The following is a 24,212-nucleotide window of genomic DNA, read 5'->3' on the forward strand; positions in this document are numbered from 1 at the left end:
CTTTGACCTTTGTGTTAATCCCCAAACAAAAGATAGAACTTATTAGAACCTATACAGTCTGACCTGGAGTCCTCCCGGGGGGTTAGACTCTGGCAGCAGGGTGCCAAAACAGATGCTAAAACTCAGACCAGTGCCTCCTTCTGGGGTTTAGGCTCTACTGCAGCAACTGCAACCTGACGAAATTTGTGACACTTGTCTCTTTTGCGTGATTTCGGGGGGGGATATAGTTTGATATGCAACATTGGTGCAACTTTGGTGCAAGCAATTCAAACACTGGTTGAATATAGACAGATAAGATCAAGAGCGAAAGACATGAAGAAGGAGCAGGACAGAGAGAAAGAGAGAGTGACGGAGGGTCAATGAGGGTGGGGCAGACAGAACCAGGGTCTAGCGGGGGATTGGCGTTCACTGAGGCTTCTCACTGATGTGCCGCCAGCCCCTTTGAAGGGATTATTAACACATTTTGATTACTCTGGTCCAGTTGTCACAGAAAATATAACCTCCATCAGGACTATAAAATGGGCGGCCCTTTTCTTCTCCAGCCTCCCTCATGGTGTTGCTCCCTTCACTCCCCACAGTTCCTCCCGTCGCCCTGGGCTGGGCCTGACTCAAAGCAATCCACTAATTACAGTCTAAGACATCTTGAGGAGTGGACTAATACTCTATTAGTCTGACAGAGAAAAGACAGCCCCATCAACACACACCCATTTCTGGTATTGACACAGTCAGAAATGTTTAAAAACAGAATGCAGAAAAACCTCCTTCATTGTAATTGACTGTACCGAAGTTTGGTAATAATTGGAGATGACCTCTACGTTTAACATGAAAGTAGCATCACCAATAATGTCACATCGGTTTTAACAAGAGGTTCCAGGTTTCAGTCTCAACGACTACCTAGGGAAAAAGATGGCGCAATTATCACAATGCTGTAGTGCAAGCAGGGAACTTTCTATTGATACCACCAAGTCTGAGACATCCACCATGTCCCATTAATTGCCAGGTTTCCCACGCCACTAGCTGCAATAGTGGGCCACATCCTGCTTCTTCTATTACGACCAGTTTGGATCAATTAGGTATTAGTCATGACCACCAACCAGCAACAATAGCAAATGAGTTTTAACCTTCCAGACGAAAATCAAGACAAGTGCTTTATACTGTGTTCAAGAAGAACAGGGACACCTATTAGCACACTCTATATCACAGACTTTTACATTGTAGGGTCCACAGTTGTTGTGTGTGCTGGGCATTCCCAGAAAGCAAAGTGGTCACAGTAAAGGGCTGACAAGAATGACCTGTAAAAAAAATATCTTAGTGCCAAGTGGCCTTGTCATTTAGACTCTTGAGTATTTTTTTAATGACAGCTTGTAAACAGTCAAAATTTTGTAAACCTAATGTTATGATACAAGTGAAAAACTATTTGTGTTTAATGGATAACAGACCTGTGTTATTAGAGAACATGTAACTTGAATGTGAGAAATACGGTATGTCCAAATACAAGTTTATATGATCGTAAACTCTGCATTTGTAGACATACAAAGTATTTGGGTTGAGAATATGAAATCTGATGACTAAGGGTACCACTTGAGTACCTTAGTTGTAGGTTTATATCCCCTCTGAAAGAAACTATACATAGAGGGAGTGACAAGAAACTGCCATAATGCAAACTGAATATAAGAAACCTGAAGTGAGTTCATCGAGGGTGTGCTCCCCATCACACTGTAATGATGATGTTGCACAGCCTCGGTGGCTACGGTTGGCCAAAAATATAAAGCCAGGAAATATGTCAATTGGAACTATATTGAGCGAGCGATGCAGTTTTGCAAAACAGGTTTCTACGATGGCGAAATGCTGAATGCATTCTAGGACTGTAATAACTACAACCACAGCCATAGCTAAAGATTGAGGTGGTGTTATATCATCTTTTTATTTTTAGCAGCGCTTCACCTCAAGAGACAAATGGCAACTAAAATGTATTCTGCAAGAAAGTATTTATGTCATCTCAGTCTAAAATTGATTATGCCTATATGCTGTAGAACTAATGTTTATTGATTTAAGTTTCTATTTTAAAAAAAGGTTTGTTTTTTTTTAAATTGTAATATAGTGTATTTGTAAAAGAAACGAAAAGAAAAGAAAAGAAAAGAAAAAGATTTTCCACAAAGTAAAATATCACTCAGACTGAACAATCAAGCCAATAACTTTCACAGTTCAAGACTGAATTTCACCATCGAGAGATAAAGTATCGTCTATTTTTCTTTTTGGATCAAAGGTCAGTTGACAAGTATGCCCTGAAAGCATTCGCACAAGTCCTTCCATCTGAACCAACGTGGACTGAATGAATCTCTGTAGCTGAAGGCAAAGTCTCATATCTAAAATTCTGTGAAATCTGCTACAATACATTTATATCATGTGACAAATCTCTGATACAATGCCAAACTGACCAAAGAAATATGAATACTGTTGATTTTGACTTCATTTTACCTTCAAAACTAAAGCAGTAAACTTGGTGTCTTGTTAGTGTTTGTGCTTTTGACTTCTGAGATGCACACGCCTACCCAGCTTCACACCCTGTCACTTCAAGCCTAAATGAAAAAGATGCTAACAGACAAGCAAACACACATATCCTCCCTGAATAAAGCCTCTTTTCTAGGAACTGAGTTGGGAGATTCGTAGGGGGGGAAAAAAACACATCAACAACAAAGAGAAACAAACTCAGCAGTGACTGAAAAAGAAAGGAGAGAATCAAGTAAATGGAAGAGTGGTTTTCACTGCAAACCTTAGCATCATTTACTGTGATAAGTACAGCTAATACATGAGAGAGAATGCTTCTCTTTGTAGACCATTAACTACATATCCTGTTTGTGAAATGTATATTCATAAACAGACTGTGGATTGAGCAAAGGGGCCATTTGCAAACATGCACATGATCTGTGGAAAGGGCCAACATGGTCGACATCAAAAGGTCCAGAGTGGGAGAGGTAAAAGTAGGCCAGGCCATGGCCTGGGAGAGAAGTGGCGAGGATACAGAGGGTAGGGGAAAGAAAGTGAGAGAAGAGGCAGCATGGATGGAGCGAGCAATACAGATAGCTATAGAGAGAGAGAGAGAGAGAGAGAGAGAGAGAGAGAGAGAGAGAGGTTGGTCCCAGGCCGGGACGAGCTCAGGTGTGAGTTGTGAGGAGGCACCTTCTGTTGGCGGCTCTGAGGCCCCACTGCTCAGACAGACATGGGGCCCTCTTGTTTGGCCCAAATATATCCAGGTGGCTCAAGACGCATGCCCTTGTCACTCAACACACACATGCGCACACACACACAGTCCACGCATGTGATGACATGTACAAAGTCAGAGACACTCGTGCACTTTTATCATATTTGATTATTTTCAAGCACAGGAGATAATATCTGTTTGTTGAAGATGAACAGGCCATCAAAGAATTAAAGATGAATCAGGTAGACTTTCCTTTGATTAAACAATACTTATCAATTGTGCCGATTCATTTATTACAGTTTACATCATTGATCTTTTTATATATATTTACAAAACATGGTTGTCTCAACCTACATTATTATCTGACTGTTTTAAACCAGTTTTATACACATCTTTTGCATGCAGTTATGTGTTCCTCACTTTTTGTTGTTGTTGTTTTTTTTTTTTTAAAACAGATGCAACATCCAAGCTTAAGGTGTTGCAGAGGCAGTAAAAACATCAAACGCCAGAACAAACAATAGACACACTGTACTTGAATCTCATCAACAAAAAACGTCCACATTTACACTGAAGCCCAGCCCACGAAAGGTCCAATGCATACATTAAAACATATTGAAATGTGAGATTTGCTTGAACAGTGACCACCTTCCTTACAGTTTTGCATCAGAGAGCTCTTTGATTTCTCTTCTGCTGTTGACATTTATGACCATTGTGCAACAAGAAGGCCTGGGCAGATGGACTGCTCTATTTGCTGCTGTTTTTGAGATCCTGAGTGCACTGCGGCCACAAATGCCCCTCTTGATCATTATGAACTACTCTGCAGATGACTTAAAAAAGGTGGAGGAAGCACGTTTTTATATTGGACTTTCAAGCACAAACAATACTGCGCAGATTGTGAGAAATATGATAAAAGAAAAGTACTTCTTTTTTTAAAGTTTATAATGTGACAGAAATGACCTGCATCCCTCTGAAGATCGTCTTGACAGATCTACCTAAAATTTCAACTTCTCCACAAGAAAGATGCTCAAACCACTCAAATCAATTACATCAAAGATGGAGCTCACATATCGAGACTTGTTAAGTTAACTGTAGTCATATTGCAAAGGTAGGGTGCCGGAGCCATTGCTGTCACTTAACGACGCTTGCGTCTAAATTGGGAGTGAAGGCCTCCCCAGGAGAGATGGGTGAACCTGTCACATAAGACTGAGGGAGCAAAAATGTTCAAAAAAACGCCACCACCACACACACATACACACAAACACTAAACCAACACAGTATCTCCATATGCTTAAGATCTTAATCATCATCATCATCATCTGTTCTGTCCTTTTAGCGTGTGTGCTTGTGTGTGTGTGGTTCACATGAAAGAAGGACATCTGGAATACAATTATTCCAAGACACCCTCACGCACACACACATTTTCCCTTTGCTCTGAATTTGCATGAATTCCATACATCTGGCCTTTAAGAGGCAATAACAATTATTCATTGAGCTGGTTGTTACAGCCCAAATGCAACCGGCTACTAGTCTAAACAGCTCATTAAAATAGCACAATACCTCACTTCAAGCACACAGGAAAATTGGCATGCAACTCTATCACTGCAATATCGTATGGTTCTGAATGTCCATTCTGGATAATATAATGAATTCTGAGTAGCCTTTGTGGAGAAAGTGAATGTACTGTATATTTCTTTTTGATTCTCATGCACTGTTTTCTCGCACTGCCTTCTTTGTCTGCTCCCTCTGCCCATATTGTCTGAAATGTAGGCTTTGTATTTTTCCAGGTAAGCCTCATTCTGAATGGGGTAAATTTGGCAATGACATTTGATCAATGTTGTTGGCAAAGAATTTTGCATGTTTATTTCTCATAACAGGCTGCTTTCTCTTATAATAACAAAGAAAACTCCTAAAAAAACAGACTAGCACGAGGTAACAAAGAGTTGAATATGACATACTTTTATCTCATGTTACTTTTGATGAATAATGTATTTATTATTTATTTATATAATTCACTATGCAGCAAGAAAATAATGTATTTTAAATATTGGATATAAAAATAAAAGTTTCTACTTTGCGAAATACAGGTTTTTATTTCTTCTTCCTGTACTTGGATTATGCAGCTGAAAGTTGAAAAAGACCAGAATTACAGCAGAAAAACGTCAAACAAATTACTGAAAAGTGTTTGCCAGAAAAATACTGCAAAATGCTACAGAGAAGAAAATTTTAAAAATCACTTCCATTCTATCAGGTGGCCTTCACCAAACATTAAAAAAAGTCCACATCAATGTGTCGACTCTGTTCTGTGTGTAGTCATAACTACACCCATATTCACATCAAACCTGAGATGGGCCAGACCAAGGAACGTGTCCCTTAGGCCATCTTAGCCAGTCCTTCACAACTGAGCTTTAAAAGATGGGCGACAGTACAGTACGCTGCAGTTGGCCTTGATTGATGATTGAGTAACCCAAGATCATAGATGTGCTCGGAGAGGACTTGCCGGTGCAGAGCTGTGCATACATCAGCCCTTCAGGACTACCACTACAGTACATACATCATGCGGTGAGACTGACTGATGTGAGCACGGGGACTATGTAGACCACTTAAGGGAAGCTTTCTACATGGCAGTCAACAGTCAAAGTTGACTAAAAGTGATTACAGCACAGGAAAGGGAAGTCTTTGTTGTTATAAATCACATTTTATCTGAGCCTGAAACAACTGAGGTGCAAAGCACGTGCAACATGCACGTATTACTAGGAGACACACACACACCCACAAAAGCATACATATTAACTTGTGCTGATATCCTTGACAGGCACAACTACAAAAGCATAACTCAGTGGTAAATAAATAAGTTCATGCTGTCTGCGTGCATTTTCTTTTTAGGAACTCTTGGGCTCACATAGACCCGTCCAAAGGATTATGTACGTGCATTCGTGCGTGCACAGAGGCCCCCTTTCAGCACCTTCTAACAGTGCGAGTAGAAGTCGCACCTCCCTCCTAAAGCAGCTCAAGGGCGCGGCCTATCTACCAAATGATAGAATGCATGAGTGGAGCTGAGCTTTATTTCAAGCAGCCGGCCAGCCTCCATCCACTCAGTGTGCTTGCTTCATTTATATGGGAGTCAAACTGTTTGTACTGTCAAGGTTATGTTATTTAACAGGGGAACGGGGAAAGGATAGAGACAAGTTCCGGGCAATTTAAAATTCTGATGAGAACTCCACCAACTGTGGTATCCATAAGAAGTGAGCAGATCTGAAATGAGACCAATTAACTTCAATCCAGCCGAGAACAATTCTTTGAGACCTACACATTTTATTCCCTTGACGTGTCTGCCATTCAAATATGTTGCGATAAACACAGCAGTTATTTTCGCCATGATCTCACAACAGAGAATCCAAATTTAAATTGTTGCTTATTTTTTGTCAGAATGTGACAATCTATCTGTATGTGCACACAAGTGACACATAAATTAACGGAACAATGTCAGCATGTTGTTTGTGGCTGAACTGTGAAGCAGAGTCTGCCGTCCCAAAGCAACATGCACACATGCGCGTACACAAACACACTTGAGCAGCACACAGAGCACTCCTAAGGTTACCCCCCAGGACAAAAGCTTTACCATCCCACTGACTGGCAGATGGGGCAACCAGCTGACATCTCGGCCCGGCTCTGTTTCATGTTCCCTGGGTGTCTTAAACGGGCGGGCACCCTGTCTGATGGGCACAGGACAGCCAAGGAGGAAGCTCCTTTGACAGGGGAGGGGGGTTGTGCTCCTTGGGGCTACCATTGAGGAAAAGAGGAGCAAGGACAGACGGAGATGGCTAATGTGCTTCACTGTGTTTGTACAGTATAATTGTGTGTCTTGCGGGGCAGGAGGCTTGAGGAACTTCTACAAAAGATGCAGATTAACAAAAAAGCTAATGACTGCATTTAAGCCCTATATGGTATTCTAACACAGGATCAAATATTTTCCTCAGGGCTAGAGCCAACACGTATTGCTGCGGGGATCACGAGCAGTTGTACTTTTTCAGATTTAGACCAAGTAGTTAAAATGTAAGCGTACGAGCGTTGCTTAATGCAACACAAAAGGTGCCACATAGCAGTTGCAGACGCGAGGCTACCGGGTCTCTATTTGTGCTGCTGAAAACATCTGTGTGACTATACGTGAACTGACACGCAGTGCATTCACTAAATGACTCTGACAACAAAGCAACAGCTACACCATCTTACGCTAAAAAGGAGTCATTGTTGTTGTTGGGTTGTTTCCTCGCAGACCTTTCAATGTAGTCCCCAGCTGGGAAAGTTACTTTCAAAATAATCTACTAATGACTCGTTTAAACATAACAATAATAGAATAAGCATTAAAACCTTCCAGATTACTCGACCCCTGTAATCTTGTGACCTAAAACATATTGGCAGTTATATCAAAACACATTTAACAAACGTGATTTGACTATTGCTGCTGCTGTAATCTAATACTGAACCATATTTCAGATATAAAACTTTTATCTAAAATTTAACAAAAACAAAACTAAATGAGTCATGTCTGACTTTAATAAACAGTACAAGTATCAAATGGTTTTACCGGAATCTTCATATGAAATAACTGTAATATAATACATCATTCGCAACTCTTCAGTTCAGCCTCTGTATGAGACTTAAGGGATAATGAAAAAAGTGTGCACGCTTGTGTTTTTAAGATAATAACTGTAAAAGGAAAAAGTCATAGGTTCGTAAAAATAGACATAAAAACAAATCTTGTGCAAAAATACATATGGATGTGATGGCAATGAATAAACTGAAAGTAATAGCTACTTACTAGTGAGGGCAATGATACAGGGTAGGTGTAGATTAATTATTTAACAACCTCATATTTTTTATGTTTTGTGAACAAAATATTTAAGTTTAAAATAATAATACTATTTATTCTACATTGATTTATATGCACTGGGCATTTCATTTAACATTTACAGTATGGTGTAGGCCTAAAAATATGTTTCATAAACTCTAATTGTTATGTAGCATTCTGCAGTAAGGGAATAACAGCAGACTACATACACTGAAATCAGCAGTGAGCTTGCAAGCTGCTATTAGTAACTTTGCATTTGACTGTCTGCTTATTACTGTTAAACCTGACAAGTAAACAAGACAAGAGTAAATGTTTAAAAAAAGATGGTGTTCATTCTTCTGCCATCATGGTCCATATAGGGTAAGTATTCCTGATTATTGTTATTCCTAATTAGTTTATATGGATTACATTTAAGTTCTTAACTTCGGTCAGGTTTTACAGTTGTCAAATAATAATAATTGTTTTCATTTTTTCAAATGTGTTTTACTTGAATTAACATATATATTAAGTAATCAACTGTATTCAATAAATAGTGTTGTTGAAAAATCTATTTAAAACATACTAAAAAAATGATGAGCATCAAAGGTACATGGCTAAAATGCAATCAGATTTTATTTGGACAGACTAACACTGCAAAGCAGTAATAGCACTACATTCCCCTCAACAATTTTCCTCCTTAAAACTCTTGAATCTACGTCAAAAAATTGCCCATTCATGTCTGACAGCTTGACAGAAGACTCACTGTGCAGATACACGGCTAATGGTAGTTTGACTCAGTTGTCATTACCACCTGCTTTGTAGTCGGCTGCCTCTTGCCTTGTTTTTAAATAAGATGGTCGTCACTTTACTACGCCGTAAATGAGAACACATGTAGAGGAGGCGACTGGTCAAATAAAAGCCAGGGGATTTGGGGTTTTTTTCTTCTTTTAATCTTAAACAAATGAAAAATGCAAAAATATTTGATGTGGCTGTTGTGAATGCAGTCATCTGCTTCCCAATACCTCGATCTCATGTCTCCTCATTTTATTTATTTTTTTTTTTTTTTACTCCTTTTAGGGTTTTAACTGACATCAATCCTCTTGTCAACCGGTGAGCCATTCTCATCACTAAATTAATATTTCTGATATACGTCCTCAGGTGACAAGGTGGCACAATTCTCTGTCACTGCCACTCCTTTATTTTATTTCACGATTAATTTTTTTTTCTTTTTTTTTTAGGTTCTCCCTTTCCGTTTTTAATATTTCAGTGCCTCAGATGTAGCGGCTCTTTAAAGCGCCCATGGGGGCTCCAAGTCCTCTCTTTTGTCTCCCATTTCCTTCTGAAACAGTTTTTCTTTAACCCTATGCGGCTCTTCACAGTTGTTGTCTTAGCTCTCTCCACTCTGTCGCGCTTTCTGCTGCTTTCTTTCTCACCACTGCCACCCCCCTCCCTCCCTCAGCTTTCTCTGTGTCAGCCAGAGGTCAATGCTACACTTTTTTCTCCTGCATGCAAGAAGGCAGGGGGTATCTTTATAGTCATTGTAACCTAAAAATAGAAAAAAAAAAATCAGTTTAAGGTTGCGACAAAGGTGTCTTTTTTAAGATATAGTGGCATACTACTATCTAGCAATTGAAGGGTGTTTCTTGTCGCGATAAGGATTAGATTATATCAATAAATGATTTGAATGAGGTTTGATTGAGAATATAGACCAAATTACTAACTTAATTTTCAAGGTTATTACAGAGTGACGCTGTGCATTATTCAAAGCTTATATCATTGTTTTTTTTTTCTTACTATATATTGTTACTATGTATCTAACTGTAGTGCTGTGGAGTGTGGTTAAATTAAAAATGCTCCATTTAGCATAATTGGGGACATTGTTCATGGCCTGCAATTGAGGTGTGCTGACCAAGTTGTTGGGTCACTGTTCAGTCAACAATGCAAATGATGTTGTCTCGGCAATTCAGTAAATAATATATTTTAGTTTATGTTACCTGTTGAATCTCTAACATTTTTACTATATATCAATCACAATGTGAAGCTGCTGTCTAAATGTGTAAAAAGTTATGGATTACACTTTTAACACCCATCTTCAATATTTGATTAAGACTGTGTTCTTCAAATTTAAAATCAATTAACAAAGTTTAGATTTTACATAACGTGGTAAGCCTACTTTCAAAATGCAAAAACCAACATTTCTCTTAGCAACGCTGCCTCATGTTTAACTAAGCCTGAAAGCTGCAATGAGCTCTCTAGTCAGATCATTACTTCCAAGAGTCTCATTATGTTGAGAGCCTTGTTGAAGCTAATAACTGACTAAAGGTCTAATTATTAGATTTTCTCATAATTTTATGAATGCTAGCTAACACCTTGTGCAGACCTAACAGAGGGACATAAGGAGGCTGGTAGTTGCCGTAGAAGTTGGTGGGCTCAACTGAGGCAATATTATTCAGTCAGGAGATGTTGATAGACATCTATCTCTTGGTTCATTTAATATTGCACAAACCATCTTTGTAGCTCCACTTAGCTTAAGTTAATATTTTGGATGTTTGCGACAACACCTGTCGCTGCACAGGGAAACACAGACTTGCCCGAGCACACACACAGGGAAACGGGCGCACACACACAAACACATACTCCAGTCTGTTGGTTCAGCTCTTCCATTGAGGGTACGTATGCTAGCTGGCCATTGTGCACGTAGGGTCTTTTGTCTGTGCAGCCTGAAACTGGTGATTGCACCTTAGCTACCACAGTTCAAGCGTAAACAGTGTTTTCATGCCCTACGATATACACTGTTGCCAGTGGACCCCTAAATCCCTGGAACAGCTGAGTCCTAGGGTGTCAAAGATAATGGCGATTTATTGCAGTGCGAAGCTTTCTCATTGCCCCTCCCGCCCCCCTTTCCAATCGTCCCTCCAGCCCTCCCCCTCCCTCAAACAGATTAAAATTAAGCCTTAAACATGTGAGGATGGAATTAACACATTTAGCGAGTCTCCTCTTCCCACATCCCATTTTCGCTCCAGAGCGGCTGATCCCCGCTGCCGAACGCGGGTGCAATTTTAATGACTCGCAACGTTTTTGAAGTCCACATGAAAAAAGCGTCGCTCGCCGTTTGTGGCGGCGCTAGATATGGCTGGGCCACGGCCGGCCATGATTGGGGGGGACACACGCCGCCGACTCGGACTCCAGGCTCTTCGATAGGATCGGTGTCATTTTCCTCTCCACGATAAGACGCCTTGCTGACAAGGTCCGATTAGGAGAGAAAAAATCATTATTGCTACGCCTTTCATCCACCGGGGGTTTACCGATAAACAGCTCACCCTCGGCTAGATTTCCTGAGAGCGAGATGTTATGCATTGAAGCATATATATTTAGGAAATATGGTTTCAAGCGAAATTTTGTGGCTGTTTTTAATAATCATTTTTTTTCTTTTTGAATAGCTTGAGTAAAAAAAACATAGTTTTCCTTTAAAAACGTATTTTTAAAAAGGCCTCCTTTTCTCCTCAGCTGAAAACTCAAGCTGTGAAATATTTAAGTTCTAGCTCTCGGCTCCAGTAATCAAACAATTATCAAATAACTTCATATTCTTTTTGAACACAATACAACATGCTGATCGTATCAGCCTACAAAAAAGTCATTTATTATGCTATACCTAAAGGAAATCCACTTTAGCAAACGGTCCTTTTTAAAAGAGAAATGAAAAAAGAGATCCTTAAAATATTCAAACTACAATGTAGAACAGAGAGAAGAAACTAAAAATAGAAGTGAGAAAAGATACAGCTGCATGTTAATAAGAAAAAGATTTAGATTGCATATATACTGTATATTATTCAACAAATCATTCATGAAGTGACAAAAGAAAAAACCTTAATAACACAGAGTGTCAAATTGTGGTGTGTTAGCAGGTCAAACAAAACTTGAAATTAATAATATAAACTTAATTTAAAATTGATCTGTTAAAAGAGAATTAACTACATAATTAACATTGCTTTACTTAAAAAAATAAATTAGATGTGGCAACAAAATTAGCTATTTCAGATATATATATATATAATATATATATATATATATATATATATATATATATATATATATATATATATATATATATATATATATATATATATATAAAAATAAAATAACATGTAATATATAATAATAGATAGAATTTTTTGTAGGAATATATTTCATTTGCATTCTAAACAAATTATTTTATACTGCTGTGGATTAACCCAATATTGTAAGTATTAAGGAACAATAAATATTATCTCGAGAGCTAATAATAGCACGGGGGCTTCATAAATGTAACTGCTTATGACATTTGCTAAGTGTTTGCTTATGGATTTAAGCATTTGAGGAGTGAGCACCACTTTGGTGGCCCAGCACCAAAAAAAAATCGTCGAGTCTGATCTTTAGAGGGAACAGGGAGAAATAAAGGGAGTGGGAGAGAAACAGAGAAAGAGACGAAGATGGAGGGGGAGAGATAGAGAGTCGGGACAAACGTGTGCTGTGTTACTGGGCCACTCCAGCGTCCATGGACTCTCAGCAAGACTCAAAGCCGCACTCTGCCTCAAAAGGGAGCCATGAAGATTTTTTTTTTTATGTTTACAAAAACATATTTATTTATTTCTCGTCACTCTGTCATTTATCTATTTATTTCTTGCTGTCCCAGCACCCCTTGCTCTGCCACTGGAATCATGTTCGATGACGCCGACATGCACGCCCTCCCCTCTTTTTCCCCCCTCTCTTTTAATACCACTGCAGCTGAAAATCAAACTGCTCTAAAACAAATTGATGTACTCTTTAATATAGTCGTCACATCATCACAGGGTCCCCACGCGTCTGCCTTGGTGACAACTGCAGGGCTGCTTAGCTTAGCCCAGCGATGGCTGCCACTTTGTTGGTCGCTTCAATGATTTATCACAAAAAAGAGAGGGAGATTGTGAGAGTGGGAAGAGAGAGAAAATGGGAGAGACAGAAAGAAAAGTCCCCTGGATCATGATTGAGTCACTGGCACCTTTGATTGACAAGGTCTAATCAGCTTATCTCCATCCTAATAAAGTTGATAGCCTGTGGTGCTGCTCTCTACCTGGCATGGTGTGAACTTTGGGCTAGGCTGGGGCCCCTGGGGGCCGGTCCCGGCCCTCTCTGCTTATCTATACGGGACTGAAATCAATCCCTAATGAGCTGTTTTCATTTTGCAGGATTGATTACAGGCCCCTAAACACCAAGAACACTTGCCTAAGAAGTGTTCTCAGCCTCTTGCTGGCCACCTTTAAAATGCAGAGTAGGAACGCTTTTGTCTGTCTTCGTCTTTGTTTCAGCAGCTCATTCTGCTGGCACTGCTAAGTTATTTGTGTCAACTGAACAAGTATAAAGGGGGATGCATTTTCAAAGTAAATTCACTCCATATTTGTTTTATTGCATTGTACAGTTTTTAAAATATTGGCTTAGAGATCCATTCACTCATAATTGTAAAAATCAAAAGCCTTTACATTTCATGGTAAAATTAAATGTAAAAGTTTTGAGTTGCATTAAACTGCTTCTATGATAAGCCCATGATTCAAGTTCAAAGTTTGCATTTAAGCTTACGGTTATTTCTAGTGGCCTAAAAAGATTCCACATTTAAGGTACAAAGAACGAGGCTTGTCAACATCAACTCCACAAAGCTAATTTAATTAAAAAATATTAGATCATTAGCGTGATGCCAGGAAACAATAGCGTGATTTGTATTTACCATAACTGGAAAATTCAGCAGCGGTTTGACATATCTTTTTTTTTTTTGCCATGTCTCATATGAACTGTCGATCAGCTTGTAAGACTCCTCTCTCTTCCCCTCAATGAATATTAATCAAAAAGGTGGACTGGCTAATCACTGCAACTTAGATGTCTTATCTGACATGCTATTTATTTCTAAACAAGCAACCATAAATCATTCAAAATCTTTTCAACTGTGGAGGGAAGGACTGAAAATCTGGCATGTCTTTGATTTAACATCAGTCAAGCCTCCACATTTGGGCATCTCAAATGCCCCTGACTCAAATGTCTTTAAATTGGCTAACTGCGTGCCCTCCCTCTTTATTTAGGGCCCTCTTTAACTGGGCTAGCCCCCATGTCTGCTTGTTGCTATGCCTGGGCTTTTAAGTCAGAGCTCTTCCCTAATGAAGTTCTATACTTTATTTATGAGACAAACAGAGGACCCTGGTTCTTGAGGGTGCGTGTGGTAAATAGCTCTGCATGTCCAAAGAGCCTCCTCTATATCCCTCTGAGGGCTCTCACTGCTTTTGGCAAGCCTTTGTTTTTGCTAAATACACTGGAGACATTGAGAATGGAAGAAAAAAAAAAAACTTAAATCTGATAAAATGGTACTGTGTGAAGATTCATCTTTTCTTAGAACTAAGAGTCCTCTTTTTTTCCCCTTAAATGTGACCTAGAAGCATCCTGGCTTTTTTGTTCCTGGTCATTAAGAGATATATTGTCGACGCTGAAGAGAAAAAGGGGGCAAAGCTGAGTTTCTATGCCATTTCTTTGTTCAGGATCTCTCTCTTTGAAATAAAATGTCTTTTAGTTCCACTCCCCCCATTGGTCAATTACAGTCCTTTAAGGGCTTCTGTGTCATTGTGGATGGAGAACGCAACTTTGAATTACCGCAAAAATAACGACGCTAAACTGCTCTTCGTAAAAAGTACGACTTAGATGTCTGCAGAGAGTTGAGGTCTGTGGCAAGAAAAGTATTTACAGTACGACCAGAGAGTGTCTGATTGGAGAAACACTTAATGCTCTAATTATTCTTGTTTAACGTCTGTGGGTGCCACACCTCTGTGTTTTAAAACTCAAAGCTTATTCCTCAACAATTGCCAATGCCATTTTCATAATGTGCATGAATAAAGTTGTGCACTTTTTGCAGGTTTGTATTTGTTGGTGTGAAAGAGAGGAAGCCACTATGAACAGTGCTTTTGTTGGACTATAGAAAATAAACAGTTAAGTGTCTGCAAAAAGACGTATCCTAGCCCAGACTGTGCTGTGTGTATGGCAGGACTGTGATCTAAATTGTGCAGGATTTCATGAAGATGTCTGGGAAGTGCTGTGACGAGCCATTGTGGAACCACAGGGGTAAATATATAGTTTGAGATGGGTAAACAACACTAAATTAAAGACCAGACTGAATGTGGGATCAGATGGCAAACCCCGTCAAGTGTTATAAACCAGTAGATAAATATGGCTACCTAATGTTTGTGCCCAGTGTGTTTGTTGCATCTGAGAGCTTAGCATATATAGTAATTAGACTGGTGGAGGGGTGCGTATTCCCTGTGCATCTATGTTCTTTGTGCAGATGTATTCCCTGTTTGACCCGCAGACATTGCCATTTCAGGTTGTGCATCTGAGCGAAGGGTTGGTATCGACAGCAGAGTAAAGGAAGGGGTCATGGATTAAAGACGCAGGGGCGAAGCTTCCCCACCAAACCACAAACACAGCCCCAGCTGGTGCGGGCCAAGCCAAGTGTGCGGGACCAAGGCAGGATAAACGAGTATTGTTCTTAGCTAGCCGCACACACAGTGGATGAGACGGCTACCGGTGACACAGGGTCAAGGGGCATGTGGCCCACTCCGGCAGGAGAAACCACCAGGCCCAGTAGGTACTGAACACTGTTAAGCCATAGCCCACTTTAACACCAACCAAGCTGTGAGGGAAAACATTAAAAAAAAATAATAAAACCAAGCCACTCCAGCGGGTAGAATTAAAAGACCTGTCGGCTGTCGCAGAGTCTGACACAGTCGAGCAACTCGGATAACGGCAGGATCATATGAAGCGTCTGAATCAACATTTTTAAGCAGAGAATGTAGATTATATTTATGAATTTGTGAATGCAAGTTACAGAGAACATCAAAAGCCGGTGGTCTGCGTGCGAACCTTCCTTGACTTGAATTATTAAATCTGTCGATGTCGCACACGCCAGCCACCCCGCGATTATAGTGTAAATTGACAAACTTTTTCAAAACTACAACGGAAGCCACAGAAAGCCGGTTGATACTTCAAGAATGAGCTTTGATACATCTCTGAGGAATACACTCCGCCTCGATAATGTGGTGACTGTCAGGAAGGAAGACAGGAAGGGGAAAAAAAAAAAAAAAATATGCTAACTGGTTAAATCTATTTAAGATCCCAATGAGCTTTTTTTTTTTTTTTTTTCCTATTTTAAGATAAAAAACATCCTTGATAATGAGGGAAAAAAGGAGTTTGTGTGTTTTCTTTGGATGGTTTATTTAGAAAGTGATATTGTGTTTTTTTCTTCCCTCTGCACTCCCGAATTAAGAACTTCAGGAGGAACGCTGACGTTGTTTATTTTCATAGACCCCCTGTCTGTTTGTGGAGAGAGAGAAAAAAAAAAAACACCACCACAACCACCACCACCACCACCACACACACACACACATACACACACACACACACAACGATGCACAAATTTTCTTCGGGAGCAGAGCAAGTAGAAGCGGCACCCGATCTGTCGCCTGTACACCTCTCTCTCTCTCCTTCCCTGGCTTGCCTTTGATGTGCTCCCGAAAATGTCATCAGACGTCAAGGAAAGAGTTTTTTTTATATTTTTTTTATGCGACCCCCCCTCCTCCGCCGCCCCAAACACACACACACGCAAACACACATATCCACCCACCTCGCATATGAGCAAGACAATTTGCTGTCGCTCACTCATCCTCACCACTATCTTGAACCCCCGCCCAACACCAACCCCACTCCTTTCCTAACCCAATCCAAAACAGAATACGCACCAGTCTCTACTGCTATCTGGTAGCCGGCTTCCAGTCTCCGTGATGACCTTTCCAGCTTCTCTGTGTTGTCCAACAGATGCGCTCTCTGCAACAAATGGAGAGAAAAAAAATAAATAAAACCGGAAAAACAAACACACACACACACAAAAAAAAAAGAAAACTGATTGAGAGGGCTGGGACCCATTTCAAAGAAACACATCAACACTGTCACCTAAACAGACAGACCACATCCACAGCGACAACATAATACAGCCAGGTTGGCAATAACCTTCATGGATGACAATGTGTTATATGCTGATGGAATATCAAACATATGCATGTTGAGGCTGACAATGTAAGAGGTGCTGCCGCCTCATCTTGGACATAAAAACAAGAACTACTTTGAGGTTTGTTGTCTCCTGGTATTGTTTCACAGCGCAGCCTTCTGCTGCACACAGAGGAAAGTTAAGGCAGGGAGGTGGAGTGAATTAAAATTAAATGAAATTGCAGTTGATGCTTTCCCGTTAAAAGAAAAATCCTGTCCAGGTGATGGCTTCCAACTGGAGGAGAAATTTAGGAATAAATCACCATTTTTTCCCTCGATTATAGACAGTGATGCAACACATAAAGTAAAGTGAAAGATTTCTTTAATGACAACAATCAAATTAACAATAATATCTAAACCTCTGTCAAACAACAACCACAGGTTTATGAATGCATCCAAGTGTTCAGCTGTGGTTTTTATTCTACAGTTAGAAAGCAAAAACCAAGAAAATAATCTAATTGATTTTCTTTATGACTAAATTGACATGTATAGAGGTGAGCAATGTTTTTCCTCTCTCCTTCTTGTTTATCCGCATTGGAAGACCAAAACAGTATTCATGATGGATGAGTTACTGCATCCCCCTGTTGGCTTACACACAGCTATCAACAATTGACAAGGCTGCCCATTGAAAGCACCAAGTTCACAGAACATATCAAGAAAAGATGTGTTTCATAAATAATTAAAAAGACAATTTGATCATTTTTTTTTCAAAGTGGGTGTTTATGAATATCAAGGTGGTAGGTAGGGCTCGGATATCGTGTGTGAACATACCAACTGATAGCTACTCCTTAGATACCAAGAAAAATCTAGTTTCTTCTCTATAGCCGAACAATTCATGTCTGACAAGCAAGACGAGAAAAGATCGGATGTGTCGACGGCCTTGAGTTCCATCTTGGGGGGACTCAAAAGGGGGCATGTACCATTATGGTGTTATTTCATTGTGCTCATGTATACAATGACTGCACTGTACATGAACATATATAAAATAAACATGCAGCCCTATAGATGAGGGCCCATACATTTTAATAGCTTTTAAACTACTTTCTTGTATTTTTAAAGCTTGTATCATCACGATGCATGTTGATCTATACCTTACACTTTGTAGCATTCAATGTAATGCATGTGTGACTTGCCTGAGGGAAGTGAATTTTTTACATTATGTTACCTCTAGAGTTTTAAGGAATGAGAGGAATTATATGTCCATATGTCAGTGAGTACTGGAAACCATTCTGAGAATACCTTCTTTACAGATATAATATTAGTTAATTGTAGTTTTCACTAATGTTTCCATTGGATCCCCCCCACTTCACAAAAATTGTGAACTTGTTTTGAACAGTTGTGCAAGGTTTTCTTTAAAAGAATGGCACTAGTCTGAGGGAAACAAAACTAGTTGCCCATATGTCTGCTTAAAGTGCAACTGTGCGATTACAAACTTAAACTATATGATTTTAACACGATTCCTGAGATCTAATAAACTGAGTCTCTCATTAAAAGATTATGGTGTACAAGGGGGTTAATAATGGAAGCATCCGTTTGATCACTCCTTGTTTCAAATAATGCCTGGAAATTAACCGTTCTATCAAAATTCTTTCATTTTATGCACTTTCATTTCATCATCACAGTTACCTCTAGCAGATTTTAATTATTGACCAACTGTTATTTTGGTGATTGGTTAAAAATTAACAAGACTTCCCTAATCTTTGTACAAACTGTCACTCAAATATTAAGGAGTATTTGAAAAAAAAAAAAAAAAAAAAAAAAAACTACCTTTGATAATTCATGTTTTTGCGTATATTGTCTATCTGTTGCCTTCTACAACATTTCCGTTCACCATCACACAGTCCGTCTCATTGGGTAGAGGGATGGTGCACTCTCAGTAAACTCTATTGTTGATCTATGTGTTCAACGTAAGTTTCAAGCACGTATATAACAAACAAACTTCAAACGTGTATATGTGCAAGTCCTAAGACAGAGCTTTCATTAAATTCAAACTGTATTCAGTGGACAGGATCATAAACAGAATAAACATGGAAGACTTAAATGTTTACTCAAATGTTGTTGCTATTGATGGCCTTTCTAATATGCTATGTTAAGAAACTGATCAGATGTAACACATTTGACACTCAAAAACAACCCGACGAATGACAACCGCCTCTCTGGCAAGGGTTTATGCCCATCACATGAGCGAAGGGGACAGGGGGAGAAGTGAAATCTCTAGTTTTGCTAAGGCTGTCAAAATGTGTACCAGCTAATCACTCAGAGGAAATGAAAAAACGAGGAGGAGAAAAAAGGAAAAAAAGTCAACGACACACTTTTCAAAGTTTGACAATAAGAGGGATGTGAAAAGAGCAGGGAGGAGAAAACTCCCTCTGAACTCTTTTCTTTCCCTCGCTTCCTTTTTCTTCGCGCCGCTGACAGATGTCATTTAAAATTGCAGAGATACTTTTTAATAGTTAAAGGGAGGGCAGGGGGAGGATGGAGGGATGGGAGAACGGGTGGGTGGGCAGGTGGTGAAATGGGCTGAAGGCAGGAGGAAAGCGACAAGAGGGACAGGATGCGAGGTGTGTTTTTTGGGAAAAGGGTGTGGTAGGGGACTTCGGGGAGGGGTTACACGGGTGTGGAAGTGGTGGTGGCACCGACAGAGATGATGGCAGTGTGCACACAGGAGAAAATGGATACCAAGCTTGGGCTATAATGAGCCCCTATGGATCAGAGGGGACGTATTGACATGCAATGCTTAAGCTAATACACCTAGACCATGGCTGCAGTGCCTGTGTGTGCCTGGGAGCATGAGGCAGCCAGGGATACTGACAGAGTAGCGCACTCCCTGGGTTCTTCAAAGAGCTCAAGTGATTAGTATGTTATCATTACCATTCGAAACGTGATTTTCCTATTCCCTCTCGGCAAAGGTGACACGTCTCGGGGAGACGGCCGGCAGACTCACTGCGATGGAAAGCCACTTCAAAGCTTTCTCCTCCTGAATTCCTCTCCCTCTCTCTCTCTCTCTACTCTCCCTCGTTCTGTCTTCTTTTAGGGCCGGGGGGAGGGGAGGGGAGGGTGAATGTGGGTGGGTGGGTGCGTGAGGTGGGAGGAGGTGGTGCTGGGGGGGAGAGGGGGGGTGGCAGTGGTGGCAGTGGTGGCGGTGTATATGTGTGTGTGTGATCATTAGAATAATGCGCCCCGAGTTTGACGATGACAGAACCTGAAGGAAAGGGTGAGAGTTCAGCCACTAAGAATCCAGTAATGGCACACTGTGATGGCCCTAATAATGAAACAATCCAGCCACGGACACGGGATGATACAATGGAAAATAATAAAAAGGAACACGTACAATTAAAACTAAACACCCTACAGTATGTAGTCACAGTAGAGGCTGATAGAGAGATTATGTCTGTGAAGTTGATATAAAAACGAGTCTATCTTTCCTGAAAAGCAGTTTTTGTTCTAGCATACAAATGCCAAACAACAACCACAGAATAGGAATGCATCCAAGTGTTCAGCTATGTTTTTTATTCTGCAGTTAGAAAGCAAAAACCAAGACACTCTCAAGGAAATGCAAAGTGGCTGCCAGCACCCAACTGTGCTACAACGTCCCATATCAAGGCTTGACCCCTGCGGTTCTGATATAACCATCATGAAACCTTCAGAATAAGGCAAAGACACTCAAACTCTAACACCTCTTCAAGCTCAAAAACTGGCTCGCAGCTCAGATCTGCCATGAATCTATTTACGAAAAAAAATGATCTCACCCAAATCATATCCAATTGTCTCATGGAGCATTCTAGCAACGGATTTAAATACAATATATGATAAATATTGTGCATCTCCGAGTGCACCGGTGCACCTTCTTCTCCACACACCCCCCTCACCACCACCACCAATTCTGTCTATGCATGTATGCCTTTTCATCTGACACCTACATTTTGAACAAAGATCTTCTTAGGAACCATGAAAATGGTGTTTTTTTGTTGTGCTTTTTTGCGTCAAGAAACACTCTTCAGTTGTAAGTTATTAACAGGGAGCCCCAGAACAATGCAGCTGTAGCTCAAAAGAAATCTCTCCCCTCTTCTTTCGCTCTCCTGCCTTTTTTCAATATCAAACACATGCGGTTACTATCACCATTTTCCAAAGTTCAGATGATTTCCTTATTATTTCAATAAGGGTGGGGGAGAGTCAAAGTGAATAATGATGACAGCTGTGATTCAGACTGACTGTGTGATCTTCTGTGCCGTTTGTTTGGGACTTGTAAGACGAGGAATTACAAGTGTCAAACAGCTGTGAATATGGGTGCTAAATATTTAAACATGTTTTCCAGCTGAAGAAAAAAAAGTATAGTTTTTTTTTTTTTTTTAAAGCGAGGCTTAAGTGTGTATAAGCTGTACCAGCCTTTGATTCAAATGCAGGAAGAGCAGAAGGGTAAAACACTGCAATGGAGAAGTGCAATGGCAAAGAGGGCGCAGAATCAAGCCCGATGGCACAAATCGGGCCGTTCCGAGGGGGGAGACAGATGAGGCAACCGAAGATGTGTTCTGAACCTCGGGCAAGGAGAAAATGCACAACAATGGTGGGAAGAAGAAGGGGAAACAAAAGTAGTGCTAAAAGAAAAAAGCACGGTAACATGGCATCTGGGCCAGGGTGGTGCTCTAAATTATGGATAGGTGTGAATGGTGAGGCTTTGATAGGAATTGAATTACTCTGCTTCTCTTGATCATAACCTCGCTCAAAGGCACATTTAACAACACACTGTACTTGAAGTACAAGTTCAGTCCTGCTTCAAAGGACAGGTGATAGCATGTGACCTACAGAGGCACACAAACAAACTGCCTCAATTAGAGGTAAATGCACTTTCTATGAAATATGATGGTCATGAGCATTTGAAATCTTAACTACTGAGCGTTAATTATTATCATTGTGATCATTAAGTGCATATGTGATATTTACTTGTTATTAAAAACTGACATAACGTTATTGAGACATTATTGAGAGATTGACATTACAGTAAAATATGATGCTTCTTGAGCAAATAATCAGTAGCAGTTTAAGTTAAATGCACCAACATATGACCGTTAAATCAACATTTCAGACATTTTCAAACTTCTGGTTTGAATCATCACCCTTGCTACAGAAGTAAATGATGTCTGGCATGTTGGTGTGAGTCTTAAAGATACTTGATAAATCGATTGGGCTTGGGATGCCATGGCAGTACAATATTATATATTTGCTTCAATTATTTTTTCAAAATTGAAAGATGAATTCAATTTACAAAAAGTCCATTTGTATTTAACTATTAGTGTAGACGCTCAATTAGCCCAACGTCTATATTATAATTATAGCTTGTATAGATAATACAACTAAAGTTCAAGGGGATCAGTGCCTTTTCGTTGCACAACTCACAGTGTGAGAACAGTAGTGAGGACAGTAATGCCAACTGTTGCTAATTGGGCTGGACACAGGATACTTTTTTCCCTGACAAGCTACATGGATAGTGAAATGATTATTAATGCCAAATAGCTTCTTATGTCACCCTCATTAATTCACAAGGCTTAGGACAGTATTTCTTCTTTGGTAGTCAGCTAAGCAAAAAGCTAACTGTGACTCCTGCTGGCTGGACTCTGGCTAAGTTGATGTACTAAATCCAAATAATATTTAAGGGCGTGTGTTTATTCAACAATGATTCTTAAGAAATTGGGATGCTGTGTATAACTTAAATTAAAACAGAATATGACATGCAGTCAACTGGAATACAGTACAAAAACAATATATTTAATGTTCTGACTCATAATCTCTTGGGGGGTTTTTTGTAAACACACACTAATTATGAATTTGAAGTCAGCATCACACAAAGTGAGAAGAACCACAGCACCTTGATTTGTCAACCAGCCACATACAGTAAATGAGAGTTTCATACATGTTCATAGATGTCACAGGTCTCCTGACATTTGTGTTTGTTTAACCTGATTTACATTTTCATTGCACGCCACAAATTACACTTGAGTTGACACTTGATCAGTTTTGTTGCATTGAATACAGCACGAGGTAGCTTCCACTGCAGTAAGGATAAAAAAAGACAACAGCCACCACAGCCACAGTCTGCTCACCCTGATGCCGCCTAGCTAAAGATACAGAAGTATCCACTGCCATACCACCAGATTACATAGCAGCTTTTTTTTTTTAATTTATTTACAGGCTGAAAGATTCCTCAATTCATCTTCAGTGCTCCACAATATGACAAAGTTTTCTTTTTCTTTTTCTAGTTATGTAGCACAAAGGGAATCTAATTTAATTCTACAGCCCTGGTGTTGTAAATGACTAATAAATGAAGCTGTAACCGTTCGACCTTTCAGCACTAACAATAAAATGCATTAAAATGTCATGAATAGTGAAAGGTGGTGATGTTCATGCAGTGACAAATGACAAGACTGCCCTATAGTCTGTCAAACACATATCGTAACACCAACTATATACCTCAGTCCAATTTGTTACAGTGGCAGAGGGGAACTACTGTGATCCCATTCATGACAATTAAGGGATACTAACAAGCAGCAGTTCCCTCTTAAAACTAAGAAGTTGAAGAAACTGGGTTGGGCCCAATAACTGAAGCTACTCAACACCTTCATTCCCCAATATTTGTCTTCAAAAAGGCATATCAGGAATAATATCTTATCTTCACTTTCTGATATTCAAGGTAGGGGAAACTGGCCTTCAGTTAATTCATTATCTTTAGCGTGGCCTGTCAGCTGTTCAATCAGACATGCCAAAAAAAAAGAAAGCATCCAAATGAGACGATTTTAATTTTCTACAGGAGAGAGGAGGGCAAATTGAAATTTCAGTGGGAAAGCAGGATTTAAATTGTTAGAGCAGAGAAGCACTTACCTCTTCACGTAACTTTATCAACTGCATCATGAGAGCAGAGGAGACAAGAGAGGAAGATGGAGAGAGTGAGGGAGAGATTAAAAAAGCAGTAAAAACATGGCAGGAAGAAGATCAGTCATGTGGCTGGGTGCGGAATTAACCTTGACGATTTATCCGTTTGCATGTTTAGCATTTGGAAATCACAAGACAAACACATTAAACGGAGCTAAAACACGCTAC

At 39.8% G+C, this 24,212-nt stretch overlaps 1 protein-coding gene across 4 annotated transcripts in view; it reads right to left on the reverse strand.

Annotated features, from left to right (window-relative positions):
• vti1a (vesicle transport through interaction with t-SNAREs 1A) overlaps positions 1-24,212 on the reverse strand; it is a 126,977-nt gene that overhangs the window by 72,125 nt on the left and 30,640 nt on the right. For 2 of the 4 annotated variants that reach the window (XM_037081315.1, XM_037081317.1), the window contains exons 5-6: positions 23,994-24,014; positions 16,817-16,901 (exon numbers count right to left, since the gene is read on the reverse strand). In XM_037081315.1, the coding sequence (XP_036937210.1) occupies positions 16,817-16,901; positions 23,994-24,014 (106 nt within the window). The remainder of the gene's footprint in view (positions 1-16,816; positions 16,902-23,993; positions 24,015-24,212) is intronic. The other 2 variants (XM_037081316.1, XM_037081318.1) reach the window with 1 other exon arrangement.

This window comes from Acanthopagrus latus, chromosome 20 (genome assembly GCF_904848185.1).
Source record: "Acanthopagrus latus isolate v.2019 chromosome 20, fAcaLat1.1, whole genome shotgun sequence".
NCBI lineage: Eukaryota > Metazoa > Chordata > Actinopteri > Spariformes > Sparidae > Acanthopagrus > Acanthopagrus latus.